At 49.7% G+C, this 21,251-nt stretch overlaps 5 protein-coding genes across 5 annotated transcripts; 3 read left to right on the top strand and 2 right to left on the bottom strand.

The window, feature by feature from the left end:
• Window positions 1-1,025: 1,025 nt before the first annotated feature.
• On the bottom strand, window positions 1,026-4,562 carry ASPWEDRAFT_108866 (uncharacterized protein; the record flags this gene model as incomplete). The annotated part of the gene is made up of 11 exons (XM_040828026.1): window positions 1,026-1,508; window positions 1,624-1,687; window positions 1,763-1,797; window positions 1,855-1,930; window positions 2,572-2,656; window positions 2,725-2,773; window positions 2,934-2,999; window positions 3,220-3,556; window positions 3,605-4,159; window positions 4,219-4,356; window positions 4,423-4,562. 11 exons carry the CDS (start codon window positions 4,560-4,562, stop codon window positions 1,026-1,028), a joined length of 2,028 nt encoding a protein of 675 aa, XP_040691417.1.
• Window positions 4,563-4,938: 376 nt separating this feature from the next.
• ASPWEDRAFT_468916 (ubiquitin-binding serine/threonine protein kinase VPS15) lies at window positions 4,939-10,365 on the top strand. The gene is made up of 3 exons (XM_040836862.1): window positions 4,939-5,487; window positions 5,539-5,659; window positions 5,707-10,365. Exons 1-3 carry the CDS (start codon window positions 5,274-5,276, stop codon window positions 10,169-10,171), a joined length of 4,800 nt encoding a protein of 1,599 aa, XP_040691418.1. The 5' UTR covers window positions 4,939-5,273; the 3' UTR covers window positions 10,172-10,365.
• A 2,036-nt stretch (window positions 10,366-12,401) lies between these two features.
• On the top strand, window positions 12,402-15,275 carry ASPWEDRAFT_108297 (DENN (AEX-3) domain protein; the record flags this gene model as incomplete). The annotated part of the gene is made up of 3 exons (XM_040827970.1): window positions 12,402-13,802; window positions 13,871-14,107; window positions 14,163-15,275. The coding sequence occupies 3 exons, from the start codon at window positions 12,402-12,404 to the stop codon at window positions 15,273-15,275; spliced, it is 2,751 nt and encodes a 916-aa protein (XP_040691419.1).
• Window positions 15,276-15,614: 339 nt separating this feature from the next.
• ASPWEDRAFT_467946 (SDR family NAD(P)-dependent oxidoreductase) lies at window positions 15,615-17,201 on the bottom strand. The gene is made up of 4 exons (XM_040836843.1): window positions 16,972-17,201; window positions 16,866-16,897; window positions 16,476-16,806; window positions 15,615-16,411 (listed from the first exon to the last, which is right to left on the bottom strand). The coding sequence occupies exons 1-4, from the start codon at window positions 17,094-17,096 to the stop codon at window positions 15,955-15,957; spliced, it is 945 nt and encodes a 314-aa protein (XP_040691420.1). The 5' UTR covers window positions 17,097-17,201; the 3' UTR covers window positions 15,615-15,954.
• A 674-nt stretch (window positions 17,202-17,875) lies between these two features.
• ASPWEDRAFT_108460 (TBC domain-containing protein) lies at window positions 17,876-21,154 on the top strand (the record flags this gene model as incomplete). The annotated part of the gene is made up of 2 exons (XM_040827993.1): window positions 17,876-19,229; window positions 19,293-21,154. 2 exons carry the CDS (start codon window positions 17,876-17,878, stop codon window positions 21,152-21,154), a joined length of 3,216 nt encoding a protein of 1,071 aa, XP_040691421.1.
• Window positions 21,155-21,251: the final 97 nt, after the last annotated feature.

A 21,251-nucleotide genomic window follows, 5' to 3' on the forward strand; every position in this document is an offset into this window, starting at 1 on the left:
TGACTTAGCGCCGGAAGGGTGTGATCAGGAAATAATATTAATTATTACTATTATTATTATTATTATTATTAAACGAAGGGGGAGGAGAAAAAATAAAAAATAAAAAATAACCAAAGCCCGGTAAAATGTGGGTATGGGAAAGAGTTGGAGCAGTAAGGCAGAGCAGCATGCAGTGATGGGTCTGTTTGTCTATGGAAGGAAAATTTCCGAGATGAGAAGGATACAGAGAGAGTAGGAGAGAAAGGCAGATACAGAGGGAAAGAGGGGCAAAGGTCTGGGTCATTGGTGAGTGATCGAGATCAACAGCAGCCGTTCAAGGGCAGCGCAAAAAAGAAACGATCGATGGCTGGCAAGCTGTCGAAAGTAATGGGGATCATCATCAGCCAACATGAGCGCACATAGTGACCTGCCTTACCAGGTCCAAGTCGCACGCAGCAACCCAAGTGTGTTGTTGCACCGCGAGCCTCAAAGAGGTTTAGTTTCGACCCGACAGTCTGGTAACCTAGCTTGGCAAAGCAGCAGTGCGTGTCGCCAGTCACTGCGCTGGGAAAAACACAGCCGCAGAGAGAGGGGGAGGAAGATGAGGTCAGGGTGTTTGCATGACATGGGTGTCCTGGATGACCTGATTATCATGGCTATGCTGTTGGTGAAGCAGGTGTTGGATTAGGTTGTTTTGGATAGAGTCAGCCTATTAGGTATGGAGTATACAGACAGTGTATATTGTAGTCTATTATTCAGTCTGAATTTCATATACTGCTGACGAGTCAGTTGGGTGAATACACAATATTCATGTTGGGTCAAATAATAATAGTAAACTCTGAGAAACCTGGAAAAAGAAACGGCCTGTCAGAGATATGGTTGTTCTTGACAAGCATCTCGAACCCATCATCCTAATTCTCACTGGCTGGTGCTCACGCTAGCCCACTAGGCCCTGGGACCGGCCGTGTTGCAGTGGGGGTGCGTGTGTATATCATCTTGGGCAGTGGTCCGTCTGCTCGAACTCCGTCCTAGTCTGGTCACTAGTACTATTGGCTTCGTTGGGAGACAGCCAGCGTAGCGGCCACTCGTTCCACTTGGCTGCGCAGCCGTTCCACCTCGTCGATCACATCCGCGATTTGAGCATGCCCGGCCTGCCCCGACCCTGACCCGCGCGCTTCGGGATGCTGGCCCGGGTTAGTCGTCTTAGTTCGTCCCTTATTGCCAACGCCCACGGCCAAAGACTGCTGCGCATCGGTTGCGGAGGGGTGGAGCGGGGCATAGCGCGTGGAGAGAGAGAGACTCGTCTGGATCGAGGATGTCGGCCGACTGCTCTCTCGTCGTCGTCCCGTAGCCATCGGAGCAAACTGACTATTTCGCCGCGAGATATGGCGGCGGCTAGATTCATAGGCCCATATCATGACAACAAACGGAAGATGTGTTGCTCTGAGCAGAATGATTCGTACCCGACGGATGGACTCTGCAGACAGGAAGAGCCGCATAGGACGAATGCAAAGAAGTGGGATGAGATTCTGTAGCGTCACGCCCATATTGTTAGCGACACTCACACGCCTACATATTCACACTGCCGCTTGGCAGGCCGTGGCAGAAGACGAGCTAATACAGATAGGCTGTATGGATACTGACCAGGGGTGGCATGAAGTATGTGAGTCGTCGAGAATTACTGCTTTCCAGAACATAGACAGACAATCTAACTCAGCTGGTCAGTGATTGGGCCTTCTCATTGTGGCTGTACCAAATCATCCATCTAGATTAGCACACGTACTGGAAGAGATATTCTTCACGAGCATGGGCCATGACCTAAAATCGTTAATTCCGAATCGGGTATTTAGTCATGTGGCTGTATGTAGAACGTACCCCTTCTAGACTCATACTCATCAAGCTGACCAGCGAGGAGATCAGTAGCAAATTCGTCATCGAGACAAAAATTAACCTGAATTTGATACTCGTCAGCCTGGTTTTTTCTCCCAGGTATTCAGGTACACAGGGGCCCAGCGGTGCCAAGTATCGCGGGGTCAAGCCTAGAGAACCGCAGTTCCCCGACAGACCCAACGCGATCGAGTAAAATGGAAGGGAAAAAACGAAAAAAAAAAAAAAAAAAAAAAAGGCGCATAATTCAAAGCCACTTTTCCGGACTGCAACGTGATCAAAACCATATGCGACCGACATTTCTACCGTGAGTGTGGCGCAATAAGAGGAATGGCAGAACAAAGAAAAGCGACCTACATTAGCGGAAAGCCGAATAGAGGAGAAATCTAAGAATTAGCGTGTTAGTGTATCTTCACTCGATAGCCAACCAATTCCGCCGATCCCTTGGAAATTTCAATTCAGGCTGCATGAAAGCCGTCCGGGACTTACATCATGGGCCACGTCCTGTCCAATCGATTGCAGCCACTGTTAGTTGAAGAAACGCCTCGACCACTGGATGTTACCAGAAAATCTCAATCGGGAATGACGCACAAATCCCAACGCGTTTGATCTGCCTCGCATTGTCAGTTTTCTTTTTTCTTTTTTTTTCTTTTAGTCTTCTTCGAGGAAGAAGCGGTCGGTGCCAGGGGATTTTCACCGCCATACCCAAAGAACACTTTCACCAAAATCCATGACATTTCGCTGAGAGAAATGCGGTCACGGGCTAGCATAGTAAACGTCGTTAGGAAGCCTCCATGGGGTTATCGGTTAGTATCAGCTTTCCCCTTCACCGTGACGGAGTGACCGAACACTACTTACCTACGTATAGAACTAGAATCACCGGCACAAATCTGAAAAAAGCCTTGGTCTAGTATGGTCTATCAGCTTTGAACGTTCTCCCCAGGGATGATTCATATTCTACCATCTCTTTCAAAACCGGTATCTATGCATGGAAGTTGTCAGTCACTCTTCCAGAATACATATGGTTGGTTCACTTTCAGCAAGTGGATTCGGCGGGCCCGACGTACCAAGGATCCAAAATAGGAGTTCAAGCTAACGAGGGAACAGATCCTATGTGCCGCTTGTATCAGATTCTGAAACTGTCATCCATGGCATGCGGCTGAGGGCAAGGCGCATGCATCATCCTTGACTGTGGGACTTGCCTTGGAACCAGAAAAAGAGCCTCCAAAGATAGAATATTGAACGACACGTCCGTGATCGAATCGTTTGCTTTGCTTAACCCCACAATTCCTATTTTCTTGGGTGAGCAACCCGAAACAACTGATCGGTCTGGCCGAGTGTCCCGGAGACAACCGAAGCTGAAACGCAGGGCACTGGCGAGGCAGATTTGCAAAGCATGCGCCACTCACTTGCTATCACAAAGGCAAGTCCTGTGCCAATGATCCCCAGGTTCCACATACTCCAAAAGTCCATTTGGTAGAAGAGCATCCCCGCATCGGTCATGCCGCTGAATTCATCATAGGCGAAGGCAACAATCCAGATATACATCAAGATTTCGAAGATGCCCATTTCATTTTGACTCCTCTCAACTAATACCGCATAATACAGGAAGAGGAAAGAGACAAAGAATAAGGCTTCAAAAGCCTTGCGATAGACAGGCACTCTCAACCGTGAATATGGATCTGCTGTTCTGCAAAACAGTAAGTATTCAATTCGTAGTTGAGTCGTGCTCACTCACCTTTTGTTGAAAAAATGCGGTTTCTTCTTTGAGTGTACGCTGAGTGTATCCCAGAAGACTATTTCTCCTCTCCAGATATTGTCTATTACCCTCTGGACCACTTTTTGACCAAGAAAGCTTTTGGCCTGCGCAATAGTTGCAATCTCAAGTGCATTCAACCCAGAGAATAACGAGTATCTTCCAAGCCTATAAGCCTCATGATAAGAATCTTGAGTTCCCTGGTCACCTTCGACAAAGCCACTGTCTGTATTTCTGCCCCTTCCGAAGAAGCGGGAGAAAGATGAATTCGAAGCTAACAATGGAGTACTTTCATCTTCAGGCTGTTTTCCGCTGCCTCCCATGGGGGATGCAAAACCAGATGCACCTATTTCCGCTTGGGCAATACTAATGGAACTTCTTGAGGAATGCGGAAGTTCCTCTAGCAGAAATCCAATCGTTTCACGCTGGGTAAGATGACAGAGGAACTGCCAGGCAACATATTCACAGGCGTAGCCTCGGCTTTGGTTCAGACCCCAATCAGCATCAGTGGAATTATCGAATTGCCATTTCAGGATCCTTGATGGCGAAAAGTCAGAACACCTTTATCAAAACGTTCAGTGGACTGAATGGCTTACATGAGAGCAGATATAATCAAAGGATTGTGGGAGTTTTCGACAAGGGAATGTACAAGCAGTCTGAGACTTTGACCTTGAGGGGAGTATCTCAATTGGTCAAAACTATACGCAACATCAGGTATGGCCCGGGTTATAAAACTAGGGAGATTGACCACATGTCAGATCATCAAGAGCAAAGCTTAGGGGCGTCTGTACAAGAATTACTTGGAAAATTTTCCAGTCACATCGACCAAGGTTTCATTGTCGTCGATTATGGGAATCTCCGGGTCTTCATTTTCGGTATGTGGGAGTGGTATTGTAGAGGCTTCTAGCCCTGCGTAGGCATCTCGCTCCGCGAAAGCCATAGAACTTAGGGTCTTTTTTAATCCAAGCCGTCAAGATCGGTCTGTTTAGGGGGTCGGGTCAGCAAATCTGTTATGATCACTCGTTCTGACCATTGATATCTGGAGAAATGTGTTTGCTGAGAAAATTGAAATAAAACAGGAGTCTTCTGATAACACCACGGTGGTTCTCTATTTTACCCAGCAGTTAAACGCTTGGAAGGGATTATGAGAAACGATAGGAGACGCAGCTGACACGCAGTGTTGATTCTTGCGTGGGCTATCGTAGGAATATTTAATTGGACGACTCCGCTGGTTATCAGTGTTGATGCGCTGTCTGAGTCGCCACCTATGCAAGATTTCAATGGAACCAAGGAGCACGCAATGATCCTGCATCTGATTTCTTTAAAGGAACATTCGAATATGTACAGGAAACGAAATGATGTCTGAAAATTCATCGAGGAAGTGAGCTGCTATCAACGAATAGCCCCATCCCTCACCGCCTCATGGTCATGTGACTTGCGCCTGGCCAACGCGTTATCGTCAACTGACCTCATGCTTTGAATCCGAGATGATGTTGGATCTGCGACGGCGATCGATTTTCTGCAGTCTCATTTGCCAAATTACACCTGTAGAACTGTTTTGCGCTCATCTCTGACGTGCTCAGTCCTTGGATGGATAATGATTATTGTTCCCGTTTTCTCAACACCCATGAGATGAGGTCACCTCGATACGATGGGGCAAGGCTATTCTCTCACAACCCTCTCGGCAGGGTCTGCCGGAATCGATGTTCCCGAGCTATCAGATTTGCTGTATGAGAAGTCCATGGGTGGTGGACGGTTCATGAAAAGTATCCGAGCAAGGAAGCAAAATGGCCTGGTTTTTGTAAAGGTAATCATGAAGCCTTACCCCAGCATGAAACTGGAGCGTTATATCAAAGCCATAATTCGTACGTTGTTCTTTCTGCATTCTACTAGGTCTATCTGACATCTGGTGCCAGGGGAGCGCAAGTTGCTATCCGATGTACCAAATGCATTGAGCTATCATCGAATCCTGGAAACCAGTACTGGTGGTTATCTTGTTCGTCAATATATCCACAGTTCTCTGTATGATCGCATGAGGTGAGAAGCGACACTTGGAACTGCTGTAACCACTCTGACACACATAGTACTCGCCCATTTCCGGAGCACATTGAGAAAAAATGGATTGCTTTTCAACTTCTATGTGCCCTTCGGGACTGCCATTCCCTCGATGTTTTCCATGGCGATATCAAGACAGAAAACGTTTTAGTTACTTCATGGAACTGGCTATACCTTTCCGACTTTTCGTCATCTTTCAAACCGACGTTTCTCCCTGAAGATAACCCCGCAGACTTTTCATTCTATTTTGACACCTCGGGGCGACGGACCTGTTATCTAGCTCCAGAGAGATTCCTTGTCGCGAGTGAGGAACCTGGCAGCAGAAATGTCAATTGGGCCATGGACATCTTCAGTGCAGGCTGCGTCATTGCAGAATTATTCCTAGAATCACCTATATTTACTCTGAGCCAGATGTACAAATACCGCAAAGGCGAGTACAGCCCAGAACATAGTCAGCTGGCCAAGGTCGAGGATCCAGAAATCAGGGAATTGATCCTTCACATGATCCAACTTGATCCAGAGTCTCGATACTCTGCGGACGAATACTTGAACTTTTGGAAAAACAAAGCGTTTCCGGAATACTTTTACAGCTTTCTTCATCAGTATATGTCTCTCATGACCGATCCATCCTCGGGGAGAGCGCAAGTTGAAGCTGAATCGGCAAACCGGGGAGAATCGGACGACAGGATAGAGCGGATATACTATGATTTTGACAAGATATCTTACTTTCTGGGGACAACATCGAAACCTACAGAAGATGGCTCGAGTTACACGGCCCCCAAACTAACGGGCAACCTTTTCCCTATTCATTTGGATCTACCTGGATATGGAGGTCACGCTTCAAAATCACAGCCTCAGACAGATGACGGCGTATTGATTTTCTTGACACTGGTTGTTTCTAGTTTACGAAATACGGCCAAATCATCCGCCCGGATCAAAGCTTGCGATATTCTTCTTGCATTTGCCGAGAGGCTATCGGACGAAGCCAAGCTTGATCGTATTCTTCCGTACGTCATGATTCTACTGAATGATCGAACTGATTCAGTGAGAATTGCTGCCATCCGGACCCTTGCCCGACTACTGGAAATGGTCCACGTAGTTTCCCCAGTCAACGCCTATCTTTTCTCGGAATATATCTTTCCACGACTTCAGCCGTTCGTTGTTAGCTCAAACTCAAACCCAAGCCCAATGGTTCGCGCTGCATATGCATCATGTATTGCATCGCTGGCGCAATCTTCGCTCAGATTTCTTGACATGATTCAGGCGTTACGTTCTGACACGCGCCTTCCAGCACTGATACCAGCTGGGTCTCAACCAGGGTGGACGGAGGATGCCACTTATCACAACCTGTATGATGTTGCGAGAGTGGATCTTCTCGACTATTTCGAAGCTCATACTAAGGCTCTTTTAACGGATACTGATGCGTCTGTCCGCCGGGCATTTTTGGGTTCCGTGTCTAGCCTTTGCGTGTTCTTCGGCAACCACAAGACGAATGAGGTCATCCTCAGTCATCTGAATACATACCTGAACGATCGAGATTGGATCTTAAAATGTGCTTTCTTCGAGGTAGTTATTGGTGTTGCAATTTACGTTGGCAGCACAAGTCTGGAGCAGTATATTTTACCATTAATGGTCCAGTCGATGACGGAACCAGAGGAGTTTGTTGTAGAAAGAGTCATCCGCTCTCTTGCAGTAATGGCTGACCTTGGGTTATTCCAACGATCTACTACATGGGACCTCCTGCATATTACAACGCGTTTCTTGATACACCCTAGCTTTTGGATTCGTGAGGCATCGGCATATTTCATCGTCAATTCAACCAAGCATATGTCCGTGGCCGACAAATACTCCATACTCTCACCTCTTGTCCGGCCTTTTCTCAAGGTCAATGTCCTGAGTTTTTCAGAGTCCGAAATTCTCGACGCACTCAAGCGGCCACTTTCGCGGAGTGTGTATGACATGGCCTTTGTATGGGCTTCAAAGGTTGAAAGAGGTGTTTTTTGGAAATCAGCTAGTCGGGACGGGATGTTCAGTTTGGGTGGCACCGATGGTATCCTAAGAGGAAGCCAAAGAAGCTCTACCTTATCACTGGGCTCTGTGTCTAAAAATGAAGAAGATGAGCAGTGGCTATCAAGACTGAGACACTTGGGGATGGGCTCCGAAGATGAGTTCAAACTGCTTGCTCTCAGGGAATACATTTGGCGGGTATTAGTCCGTCAGACGAAAGACTCCGACAGTACACCATACGCTTTGAATAATATCATCACATTGACACAGTATGGAGTTACCCCCCAGACAGTGTTCTTCGATAAACAACAGAACGTCAGACCGCGGAGAGCGTCCTTGGGCAAAGCTGACTCCAATCGCACGGCGGAACGCACACCACATACTATTGCAGATGCGCTCCTCGATGCTTCAACTACAATCGAAAGTGCGCCCAGTACTCGCCGAAAGCATTTACGGTCCAGGAGCCAACTGCAAAAAGAGATAGCGGCTGGGGGAGCGCCACGACAAAATACGCTAGACAACATTCGAGCAGAGCTTTCCCCCGCAGATTCGCCAATAGCGTCATCCCCGAGTGGTGCGCCAGGGTCCCGCCCTCTCTCACCTCGCGGTTCCGATGGCAGACAGAGTCCTGGCCAGGATAGCTCATCGACACCAACCGATGCGGAAAATCCTGCTATGAAGAATTTGACTGTTGGCGTGCAGAGGAAATCCAGCGCGATAAGTCTATTGAACCGCAAGGAGATGCCAAAGGCGTATGCAGAGACAAGCATGAGCTCGGCGAATGCTTTTGGCAAGGTTGACGTGCCATCCCAACGGGAACCGCCATCGCCATCCCCTATCACACTTGCCCATGAGAGAAATGCACACGAGGAGCCACAGAAATACCGTGCCAATCATTCTTATGGAGGAGATGACCCAGTGGTCCTGAAATTGCTCGATTCGGTTTTTGCAGAGAATTATCCCACTGATCTCTTTGATCTTGGCCCATATGTAAAGGAGGCGGACGCCAGAAAACCGATCAAGAGGTCCAATGGCCTCGATGGTAACAAGGTCTGGAAGCCGGATGGAAGTCTTGTTGCTGTTTTTGGGGAGCACAGTGGGCCTGTGAATCGGGTTGTAGTGGCACCTGACCATGCGTTCTTCGTGACGGCTTCGGATGATGGAACAGTGAAAATATGGGACACGACTCGTTTGGAGAAGAACCTGGCTCCTAGATCCCGTCAAACTCATCGTCATGCCACGGGGGTTAAAATCAAAGCTTTGACATTTGTTGAGAACACACACACCTTTATCAGCGGTGGTACAGATGGCAGCATCCACGCTGTTAGGGTTGATTATCACAATGTCAACGAAACTGTTCGCTACGGAAAGCTTCAACTCGTCCGAGACTTTCAACTACCGACAGGTGATGATGGCACGGCGGAGTACGCTGTGTGGATGGAGCACTTCCGCTCTGATGCGCAGTCGACGCTTCTTATCGCGACCAACACATGTCGCATTCTCGCTATGGACATGAAGACCATGCTTCCTATCTACTCGTTGCAGAATCCAGTCCATCACGGGACACCCACTACATTCTGCTGTGATCGGAAGCATAATTGGCTGCTAGTTGGCACCACTCATGGGATTCTTGATCTCTGGGATCTTCGCTTCCGGGTTCGGCTGAAGGCCTGGGGACTGTCAGGGTCAGGAGCGATCCATCGACTCCAGGTCCATCCGACGAAAGGGCGCGGGCGCTGGGTGTGCGTATCGGGCAGTGGCACCCATGGCAATGAGATTACAGTCTGGGACATAGAAAAGATCCGCTGTCGGGAAGTGTATCAAGCGGACTCGCCCGGGGCCAGCAATGGCGCACCGAACGGGGGACCGCAGAGCCCTCGCGGTGCCAACAACATTGGATATATGAGCTACAAGGACTACGAAGCGTGGCATGTAGACGGCGACCGACCGGAAGGGATGCTGAGCCGATTTGCAACAAGTGGCCCAGGGTCTGCGGGTATGGAGCCGTCAGGTCCGTCGAGCGCACCAGCAGGAATATGTGCATTTTCCGTCGGATTCGACTCGCCGGACGATGGCAAAGACAACAGCACACGATGCGGGTATATCGTATCGGCGGGATGCGATCGCAAGATTCGATTCTGGGACCTGGCGCGACCGGAGCTCTCCACGATCGTCAGCGGGCAGGAGGTGGTGTCAGACGGAGGAACGGTGGGCAAGCCACGATACGAGCTGTCACAACCGGGAGCCAATCTGATAGTGACGACGGAGCACATACCCAGTTCATCCGCGAGTAGTGGAGGGGGCGGAAAGGGCAGCACGAAGAAGGGGGCCAGTGGAAGACCACCACGCAGCACAGTGATCAGCCTACAGCAGCAGCAACTGCTGAAGACGCATTTAGACTTTATCCAGGATGTCGCGGTATTGCGCGCCCCGTATGGGATGGTGGTGAGTGTCGACCGGGCGGGAATGGTGTATGTATTTCAATAAATAGCGACCAAGCACCTTCAAACATTTATGAAACCGTCAATGAATCAAATGAAAAAAAGTCGACGAATTTACGGAACAGAAAAATCAGACAGATGAATCGGCCGTTCAAGTGGGCTGGCCCTGATATCACGAACCTAATCGCGAGCTACTTTGCAATTCCGTGCAGGAGGGAACAAATGATCAAATGGCAAGAGAACCGGTGGAGCAGGACTTGGGATGGTGAAACACTAGAAATGGGATCGGGTGGTGATCGGCAAGATGGGAGAACCGAAGTAGCTGGACTGTAGAGGAGAATAAGACATTTACGGAGCATTTATTCATTAGTGAAGAATCTAGAGGATGCTATATTAATGACAGCTACTACTGTACTATTGACCCAGGTGTGGTCATGTGGTCACTGTGGTGCACATTATTTATAATAAAGGCGCTCAGAATGAAGATGAAGATGAAAAGTAAGAAGGACGAGAAATCAGACCGACCAGGAACCAGGAACGTAACTGTAATTACCGACCGATGCCCACCAATCAGACGTCGTCCCTCCCATCCAACCAACAAACGCAGAGGCAAGGATTATCCCGTGTTGCCTGAGCGCAAGTCTAAAGCGACTCTAATGCGATCGGATTCTGGGGATACATAAAGATCATATTAATCAATACAGTAGATATAAGCAGAATAAGATGGTCTATTCTGACAGATAACTGCCAACTACATTATATTGCTGGGATATCTGGATGCTTGGGAAGTGAGGATAGGCGGTCCACCCAAGGGTTCTTCACGATCTGAACCGCACAAATGGCTCTGGTGGTTCCCGAGGAGGAACCATGGATTCCCTGTGTATTTATTATGACAGTATTTATTTATGGATTATTTATACAATGTAGATGAAGGCAGACGATGACGAATTCAAACATAACGATAGGACAAAGAAGAAACAAAAAAAAGCAAAAAGAAACACATGGAAGACAATTGCTTTTTCTCGAGGCAAAAAGAAAAGGCAAATAAATGAATAATAAACCCATCCTGCTTCGTCGGGGCCATTTCCGAGTCGATTTTTTTAGCCTGTCTGCATTATTGATCCATCCTCAGGATTTCTAGTATTAATAGATCATTCAATAACAGCGTTGAACAAGGATGATGATTATTTACAATGTCAATGTCAGGATAGAAGGCAATTATCAGAATTGAATATCTTTCACTGAATAATAAAGAATGAAACCCCCCTAACTGCCGTCCTGCAGGACTAGAGCTGCGAGTCACAACGGGGACTAGGGGATATTTGCCCTTCAACTGGATTCTGAGACAGTGACAGTGACAGTCGACAGTATGACAGATACTGAATTGTCCGATCAGTAGGTATAATATCTATTATGATGAATATTCAGACTGCTTTATGTATTTGTATTTTTAATCATGCTGTGAGAGTATCACGAACTCTATCTATTTGTCAACCTACACACTAGGTATTCAATACATCTCGTGGTGCTCCTCGCATGAACAGCACGACTTGGTTTATCAATTATCCAACAAAATCAACAGAATTCATAAGAATAAAATAATAATATGAATAAATGAACAGAATAATACAAAATCCAGAACTGAATAAAAAAGCTGTCCCGTCCCTGACTAAAAAAGCGAAAACCCACCGGCGCAGGAACGAACCCAACAACTCCGCAGGCTAAGATTAAATTACGCCCCCTTTACTTTACCACCTTTTCTCCTCTCCTCCTCTTCGCTTCTCCTAATCTCCTCTTCATCTCTCTTCCATCCTCTCTCTTCCTCCCCCTCCCCTCTCTCCCCCCCTCTGGATCTTCCGTTTTTTACGGTTGAAACGAGAGAGCATCTCCCGACCGTTCCCATATCTCCTAATTGTATGGCTAGGGAAATGCTCATCGATCCAGTCCGCAGACAGTAAAAGATCCATCAACATCATCCCATCTGCTGTCTTGCTCTCATTCCTTACTTAATTTATCCCTCCCCCCTCTCTCTTAATACCTGTCGTCTTTCCTTTTCTCCTATTCTTTGGCAGCCTCGAGCAGTGCTGCAGGCATCCTGCTTGATTCCTTGTCAAGCCGGTCCCTCTTCACCCCATCCTCTACGAGGACCTTTCTTTCTCTTTTTTTTTTATTCCCTAACTCAGCTCTCCTGCTATCCAGGGGTCCAGGAGCTCTGATCAAAATTTCATCGTCGCCAAAAAGTTTCGTCCGATCGTATATATTCCGCATATTTCACCATGGGTCCATCTCTGAGAGATCACTCGTCCTTCGTTCGTCCGTCGACTCGCGACCGTCCGGCGACGCGCGATCAAGGGGAAAATTCGCTGGTCGTTCCTAGTCGCACCTCCTCGCTTCACTCTCGTATCACCCAACCCATCCCCTCGCAATCCAACGCCAAACCCGCCCAGCGGACACCCAAAACTCTCACCCATGCCTACATGGTCTGCGGTGTCGGCCGCGAGCCCTCGCAATGGGTCAAGGCTCCCACCCCCACCCAGGGAAAGATTGGTCACATGAAGGGTGCTGTCGGTCAATTTTGGCTGCCCGAGATTCTGGGAAGCAGCCCCAGGTTGGAACAGGATAATGAGATTGCGAGATCGCTCCATGCCGCCATGAGGGCGTGTTTCCCCCACGACGTCGAGATTTGCACCGGAAAGAGTCAGCCTCACTGCGTTCACCATGCCTTCGTCTTGCAGCAGGATTCCTCCCACACTCTCTACGGTATCGCCTTGCGTGTCTGGTCTCGTGCCGACGAGAAGCGCGCTGAGACGATCCGCGAATTGCGCAAGAAAACCGAGCCCGACTTCTACGACAACCCCGACGAGACCTACTGGATCCCCTACTGCCTGAGCTTCCTCTCGAGATACCCTCTCTACGATTTGCTAGGCGACTACCTTCGTGGTATGTGGATCCACTGGAACAAGGCCACCAACCTCTTCCACGCTGAGGAAGTCTCGCGGATTCTCAGCTTCCCTGCCCCGCGACTCAACGATCTCGTCAGAATCGATATGAAGGACTATGCTTTGTGCTATCAATTCCCCTCGTCGCCCACCGGATTCCAGAACTTTTCCATGTGGCCTTTGTTCACCTGCTTGTCAATTCCCAACATCGTCGGTGTGATTGAGGCGGCTGTCTCGCCCACGCGTCGTATTATCTTCGTCAGCCACTACCCTTCCATGTTGACTATTGCCGCTGAAACGATCCGTTACTGCGTTCGTATCTACGAGTGGAGCGGTTTGTACGTCCCCATGGTGCACGCCCGTCACATCAAGGACCTCGTCCAAGAACCCGGTCCTTACATTCTGGGTGTGACCGCTGAGTGCCGAACCCTGTTCAATGCACCTTCCGATGCTCTTGTGGTCGACCTCGACCGTAACTTCGTTCTCACCTCCAGCCCACCCAACATCCTGTCCGCTGGTCAGCGTACTAAGTTCATCAACCGGTTGACGCAGGCGTTGAATGGTGATGTGTCGCCATCCGGTGTTCCCAACCATCTTCGTTCTGCTTACGCTGGTGGAAAGCTTATTCCCGCTGGTCAGATTATTGTGATGCGAGGGGAGGTTGAGAGCGTCCAGGATCCTTCGTGGTGGAACCAGGATTCCGTAATGAATGTGATGGATCACGTCTGCGAGAAGCTAGTTAGTCCCCCCTGCATAACATGTCAGCGTGATTTTTCCGAAGTTAACTTGGTTTCTTTTACTTTTAGGGACGCAACACTGGCATGAAAGCCATCTTTGGTGGTTCAGTCAAGAAGCCCCTCATGACCAAGGTTTCTATGCGCCATCTCAACGAGATTGTGCGTGAGCGCAATCAGTACTCTCGTGACGCTATGGAAGCCTGGCAAGACTTTATCAACCTCAAGGGCCGTATGGATACCGAACTCAGCAAGGTCACCAAGCGCAACAACTTCTTGGTTGAGGAGCTTGAGACCTGGAAGCAGCAGGTTTGTCTTACCCTTTCCATACCATGAAAAATCCGATCGACTAACTTCGTTGCAGTTCCTCAAATTCCAGGCCTTCGCTGAGCAGCTTACCAAGGAGACCTCTGAGCTCAAGGTCAAGATCGAGACCCACAAGCGTGAGAACCGCCGTCTCACTGGACTCATTGATCAACAGAAGGATGATGTGGCCCGTCTCACTCTCCGCCTGTCTGGCACTGAGAAGCAGCGTGATGATGCTCTGGAGGCGCTTGTTCTTCAGCAGGAGATCGCCGAAGAGCTCGAGCGCGAGCGGAAGCGCAACCAGAAGGACCTTTCTTCATTGCAGCACAGCAATGCTTCCCTCTCCCGGCAGCGTGATGAAGCCCAGCGGGTGGTCCTGCATCTCCGCGGCTTGATCAACGGCCAAACCCATCACATGGAACACATTGTTCGTTCTATCGGCAGCACCGCCGAGCTCTCTGAGTTGGCTGAGCAGGAGGCTGCTGACGAACCCAAGAAGAATGAGCGCGTGTTTATCAAGTCGGATGTTTCGTTCAAGAGAGCATCTATGAGCACCTTGACCGATGCTAACAAGGCTGGCATGAGGGACATGACCCCTGAGTTGGAGCAGCATCTCACAAGTATGGGCAGAGGACACAACCGCCTCGCAAGGCTGAGCATCACTGATGTCGCCGATCGCTACCTGCGTGACAAGACCGATGCAATTTCCGACATCATCCGTAGCATCAGCGACCAGTGTGCCGCTGCTGTCGAGGGCTTGCACCTTGCCCAGGATGCTGAAGATGACGATGACACTCCCAAGACCTCGCCGGATGGCACCCGCCTGGCACCCGAATTCGACACCCAGAGCCAGCAGTCCACCCGCGATGGCAGCGAGCTGGACGGGGACAACAACTCCCTTCACCCAGACCACCGGGGCTCTAGTGTCCCACCTACCCCAGACCTAGTGCACAACCGGTCCAGTACGTCGATGTCGATGATGAGCAGCTCGACATTTCCGGAGAGGGGGAGCCAACAGTATGGGCCCGGCGAAATCCCGACCCGGATAGTCGAGGATGACGACGAGCACGCCCATGAGACGGATGGTCTTGATGACCAAACCGAGACCGGGACCTTGTCCAAGCAGGCCAGTGAGGATCTCATCTCCAACAACTCCCGGCTAGTCGCGTAAATTGCCCCATCAATTCGATGATGCAACGCCCGATTTCGACGACTTTCTCACGACGTCTGCTCCTGCACAGTATCAGAATTAGAGCGAGTTGTGACCATCCATTGGCACTTCTAATTGACATTAATCTTCTGTTTGTGGTTAATTCATCTTGTTAATTTCTTCACTATTTTTTGTATATTCCCACTATCGTCTTCTTTTCAGCTTCTTTTTTTCTACGGAGGTGTTTTTGTTCCCAGAAGGATTTTTGATATCTTTTCATGATTTTTTTACTGCCCTCTGGGATGGTCGGTTTGATTGTTTTGGGTTGATTCTACCCTCTTTTCGGAGGCTTCGATTCTGCTTTCACCATTTTACCTTTTTACTTCTCACGCCTTACATTCTTGCTCCAGTTTCAATTCTTGAACTTTCTGTGAGAGAACTGGACTGGTCCATTATCGGTGCCGTATCTGGGCCGACCCCTCATTCACTCGTGTATCTCCTTTGTCTCTCAACTGGGCCGAATTTCCAAAGCCCTTGTCATGTTGAACGGGCGGATCACCGTTCGTAACCCCCTCAGAATCGGATTAAATTGAATTGATTCTTCAGTTATTTCAAATATCTAATCGTACTCTTATGATCAAGACATCCATATTCACTGGATTGTAATGCAATACATATCAAAACGTCTCGAGCATGACGATTATGCCAACTTTCCGGGCACAAAGGGGTGACCAGCACTCAACCCTCCACAAACCGCCCATGCCTGCCCATTCACATAACTACTCTCATCACTGCCCAAAAACAGCGCGACACGAGCCACTTCATCAGCAACCGCACCCCTTTTCAGAGGATTCAACTGTCCAATCTTCTTTTGCGTGCCTCTAGCCCGCGCAGCATCAAACACCGCCTGCGTCATGCCCGTCTCGATTATTCCAGGACAGATGGCGTTGACACGGATCCCCGAACCAGCGAGCTGGAAAGAACATGTCTGGGCGATGGAGACCACGGCAGCCTTGGAGGCGGAGTAATCGGTTGAGCCAGCGTTGGAGCGTAGACCGGCCACTGATGAGGTGCAGATGATAGAACCTGATGAGAAAGGTTTCGAATCCGAAGTGCGTTTCATGGCGATAGAGGCGTGTTTAACAGCCAAGAAGACTCTACTCGATTAGCACCTTATCAACCACAACCACACCCAAAGAAAAAAAAAAAAATGAGACAAACCCCAAAGTATTCGTCTTCAACGTCTCCATAAACTCCTCCCCCTCGATATCCGTGAAAATCTTCGGCTGGCCGACGATCCCCGCATTAGCAAAGAACACGTCCAACCGGCCATACGTGTTCACGGCGTCGCCGACAACAGCTTTAACGGCTGCTTCGTCGCCCGCGTCGAATTGGCGCGTGTGCACGTCGACGCTGGGATAGAGGGATGCGAGCTCGCGTTTGTGGGTTGCGAGGTAGGTGTCGTCGTAGTCGCAGATGTAGACTGCTTTGGCGCCGTTGTGGGCGTAGTGGTGGGCGCTTGCGCGGCCGATGCCGTTGGGAGAGTTTGCGCCTTTTCTTTATGTTAGATAGAGTTCATTCATTTGTGTGTGTGGATGTGGATGTACATACCCGTGACGATGACGACCTTGTCTTTCACTCGGCTTGTATACAAGTCAGCGGTGAACAAGATTACTACAGAAAGTATTATGACGAATTTATTTTTTCGGATACTCACGGTCCGGTAGAATCCCCAGCTACCTGGCGAATCTTGGGAATATCCTCGAATGTTCCAGCATCGGGGATCCCCTCGACCAGTTGTTGGCTGAGAGCTTGGAGACGCTGCTTCGCTGCGCCGGACATGTTGCCGAGGAATGAGAATGAATATGATGATTTACCACGAATATGGGAAAAACAAAGAGAATTGGATTGAAGTTGTTACAAATCTGCAGCTACCAACAGCCAGAAAAAAAGAAATTAAGTCAAGATATACTAATAGTCAAGCCATCGCCAACCGCCCACTTGCATTGAAGCTGGAATATCCGGCGCTTTTGCGGAGAACCGAGGCTGAGGTCATATGACCGGTGATGACTTACATAAGCGTGAATTTAGTTCTTCCATAACAATCACATGATTGCAGCAGTCACACGTCATGGGCCAACGCCAGCGATACAACCTAGCCACTTTATGTGCCTGATGCGGCGTCCAGTTCGCTTCGTCGTTCTGTTTCCTTCTGCTGCTTTCTTGTTCGTTTGATGCCCTGGTTTTGGCCCGTTTTCTTTTTTTCTTATCTATTCTATCTTCCTCTGCTGAGGTTATTCTTTCGCTGATCATTCTGCGTTGTTCGATATATTCCTGGCCGCCCTTCGATACCCCCTGCAATCACATCACATCATAGATGATCAACAACATTTTGAACTAGCCAAATTGCAGCGAGAAAGATATCAGACGCACAAACAGAATACAGATTACAGACGAAATCACAGGGAATACATACGTGGTGGATTCACACGTCACTTTTTCGTCGATAGCTGGTGCTTACTGTTCCTACCCGAGCTGAACGAGCTGAAAAAACACAAAAGCATTCATGAAGCCCACAATCGTCCACATCGCCGTCTACTCTGTCCACCGCCCAACGAGCCATGGCTGAGGACGATACTCAACAACGGGGCCGGCGTTCCTCTTCTCAGACCTCGTCCTCCTCCCGACGCAGTCAGAAGACGAAGACCGTCCGTGCCAGTGCCAAACCCCAAAAACGAAATTCCGCCTCGTCTGATGCCACCACCACCGACCTGACCTCTTTTCCGTCCCTCTCGCCCGATCGCTCCCCCGAGGGGTTTATCGGTCAGCCGGCGTTGAACCGCGGTTTGACCAATGCTTTGTTGAATGGAGAAAATAGGAATGGTGGTGCCAGTGATGTGAATCATAGTCGCAGGGCTACTCTGGCAAAGCTTACCAGTGCTTTCCCACACAACCCTGGTCGTGCGGCTTTGTTTGATGATTCTGTGGCTACTCATGACTTTCCTGGAGCATTACACCTAGCTGATGATGCGCATATCGAGCGTTTGACTACGAGTGTGGGTGCAGTGAAGCTGGTTAGGCAGTTTGCCCGCGATCTGGCTCAGCGGGATGCGGAGATATCCGCCCTGCGCCAGCGGGCTGATGCAAGGGAGAGAGAGCTGAAAAGGATGCTGCGAGAAGTATCAGTCTCGAACCAGGACATTGAACGTCGGCTCTATGTGCTGGAAAATAATTCAGATGGAAACAAATCCGACCGAGATAATGTGAACAACGCAGGCCAGGCGGGACAATCTGTTTCCCCTCTTAACGGACTAATGCAACAAGCCATGGCCGAAGAGGTCGGCGCTCGTCCCCACGATGATCTTTTCGACGATCCATCCCGCTTCCAGGCTACGGTCCGTGCACGTTTAGAGGGTGACTCCAAATCAGGCACTTCGAGTGTGGATTCGGGCAACAATCGGAAAAAGCAGAATCCCCGTGGTTGGCAAGGCTTTATCTTTGGCAGTACGGCGGGCAGCCGGAAAACTAGCCGTGCCAATAGTGACATAAGTGACGTGGGAGAACCAAACGATGAAACAGAGCGTCCACGTATCCCCAGCAATCAATCAGCAGCGACTCGCCGGAAAGCCCTGGATGATCAGCTGTTCCAACCTCCGGATGGCCTGTCTGGTTTTATCGAAGGCCCTGGGAAACGGCAAAACGGAGACGATGCTGCGAGCACTCATTCGCGCAAGTCATCCAAGTCTCTATCATCATGGGCGGTAAAGATGTTTGCCGGTAACTCCCAGAACGCTAAAGACGATGGCAATGCAGAAGGCCGTCGTAGCAGAGCTTCTTCGTCTGCCGATCAGGGACCTAATAAGAGCGGGTCATCGACGGTCTCCGGGACAGCCAAAGGAAGCACATCGGCAGTGGCAGCTCTGTCACGAATCAATACGAATACCAATGCGGCCAGTGGCTCTGGCAGATCTGTGAGTCGCCAGGTCAGGTCCAATCCTCAAACCGTCCGAAGAACTGCAACGATTAGCGCTGGGCAAGGAGGCCCTGATGATACCGACAAAAGTTCAACTAACCTTGGTCCCGTCGAAATGGATGCCATTCTTCCCTTGGAGTCTCGACCTCCCACACTTACTCATACGTACAACAATTACCAGCCTGGTGACCTTCTCACGGACAGGTTTGGATTTATCTACGATCAACGTCGGAAAAAGAGACAGAGGGAGGCCAGTGCCAGCAAAGGCGGCAATCGGTTGAGTGTTACCGAGACTCTCAGTAGCTTCCGAAGCGATGCGTCGGATGGTGAGGATGACCATGACGCTCAGAAGAGATTATATGCGGAGCCCCAACGTTCCCCCACCTTTGATGATACGGAAATCGGGCCTTCTGGGGCACAGAGATGGCAAGATTATTTGAGAATCCCATCGAGGCCAACTGAGCTGCTATCCCACACACCTTCTGCTGGCCCTATCGTCACACTGGCCACTGCAAGTGACAACCAGTCTCGTAGTTCTGCCGTTGCTGTCGGTAAGAGTGGTTCCGTTTCTGTCAGCTCCAACGCCCGGCCGTCGGCTTCAACATCTGCAGTTGTCGCAGACCGCCCGGAGTTTGCAGGAACATCCACTGATGAACCGACAAAAACGACCATAAGCGTCGCCGCCAATGAGAACGAGCCGGTCAAATTGCTTCTAGAGCAATTGACAGACCTCCATGACACGTTACAACGAGATCGGACGGTCCGATGGAACGAGTTTTTGCGCAAGGTGCGTGCAGAGCGCAGGAAAGATGGACAAGTGGCTGCGGCTGCGGCTGCCGCTGCTGACCGACCCTTACAATCCGTTCATATGCCGGAAGCCTCCTTGGCAGATGGCGAGGTCATTGGTATAGCCGGACTGGGAAACAAAGGCAAGGTCGGCCGTGCGAAGTGGCGGGAGTTCCGGTCTTTGGTTCTAGGCGGAATACCGGTTGCCCTTCGTGCCAAGGTCTGGTCTGAATGCAGCGGTGCGTCTGCAATGCGAGTTCCTGGTTATTACGATGACCTGGTCAGTGGCGTTGGCGGCTCAGAGCCTGATGCCTCAGTCGTAGCACAGATTGACATGGATATCTATCGGACCCTGACCGACAATGTTTTCTTCCGCAAAGGTCCGGGAGTTGCGAAGCTTAAGGAGGTTCTCCTGGCATACTCTCGTCGAAACCAGGAGGTTGGATACTGTCAGGGCATGAATCTCATTGCCGCTTCTTTACTTCTGATCATGCCAACTGCCGAGGACGCTTTTTGGATTCTCACTTCGATGATCGAAATCATTCTTCCCCAGCACTATTATGACCACGGACTGCTTGCCTCTCGAGCTGATCAGGTGGTGCTACGACAGTATATCACTGAGGTTCTACCTCGATTGTCGGCACATCTCGATGAGCTGGGGATTGAGCTTGAGGCGCTGACCTTCCAGTGGTTTCTGTCTGTATTCACCGACTGTTTATCTGCGGAAGCATTATACCGGGTTTGGGACGTGGTTCTTTGCCTCAATGTCACCAGCACTATCAATGCGAACGGCTCTACACCATCATCAACAGTTCGCGGAAGCAGCGCCCCCAACACCTCTGCAGCTGAGGATATTGCATCCGGTAGTGGAGGTGGCAGCACATTCCTCTTCCAAGTTGCTCTTGCCCTTCTGAAGCTGAACGAACAGCAGCTTCTGACTACGTGCTCGACACCTGCCGAGTTGTACACCTACATCAACCATCAAATGACCAACCACGCAATCAGCATCGATGGACTGATCCAAGCCAGTGAGGGGTTGCGAAATGTAGTGCGTCGCGAGGATGTCGTCGCTCGAAGGGTGGTGGCATTAACAGAGATGCGGGAATTCGGTGGACAAAGTCAAGGCGGAAATGACGCTTAAAATACATTCACTCATTCTATATTTCTTTTCCTGATTTGTTTTGGAGCCACGGACACATTCCTTTTCTCAGTTTTCTGCTTTGATTCATAGACTACGA

Source organism: Aspergillus wentii (genome assembly GCF_001890725.1).
Source record: "Aspergillus wentii DTO 134E9 unplaced genomic scaffold ASPWEscaffold_3, whole genome shotgun sequence".
NCBI classification, from domain to species: Eukaryota; Fungi; Ascomycota; class Eurotiomycetes; order Eurotiales; family Aspergillaceae; genus Aspergillus; species Aspergillus wentii.

Excerpts from the sequence above, each read along its gene's own strand:
- ASPWEDRAFT_468916 (XM_040836862.1), top strand. The coding sequence starts at position 5,274 with ATGGGGCAAGGCTATTCTCTCACAACCCTCTCGGCAGGGTCTGCCGGA. Across the intron at positions 5,488-5,538 it reads TTATATCAAAGCCATAATTC|GGGAGCGCAAGTTGCTATCC; the intron begins GTACGTTGTTCT and ends ATCTGGTGCCAG. Across the intron at positions 5,660-5,706 it reads TCTCTGTATGATCGCATGAG|TACTCGCCCATTTCCGGAGC; the intron begins GTGAGAAGCGAC and ends TGACACACATAG.
- ASPWEDRAFT_467946 (XM_040836843.1), bottom strand. The coding sequence starts at position 17,096 with ATGTCCGGCGCAGCGAAGCAGCGTCTCCAAGCTCTCAGCCAACAACTG. Across the intron at positions 16,807-16,865 it reads CAAGGTCGTCATCGTCACGG|GCGCAAACTCTCCCAACGGC; the intron begins GTATGTACATCC and ends CATAAAGAAAAG. Across the intron at positions 16,412-16,475 it reads TTGAAGACGAATACTTTGGG|AGTCTTCTTGGCTGTTAAAC; the intron begins GTTTGTCTCATT and ends CTAATCGAGTAG.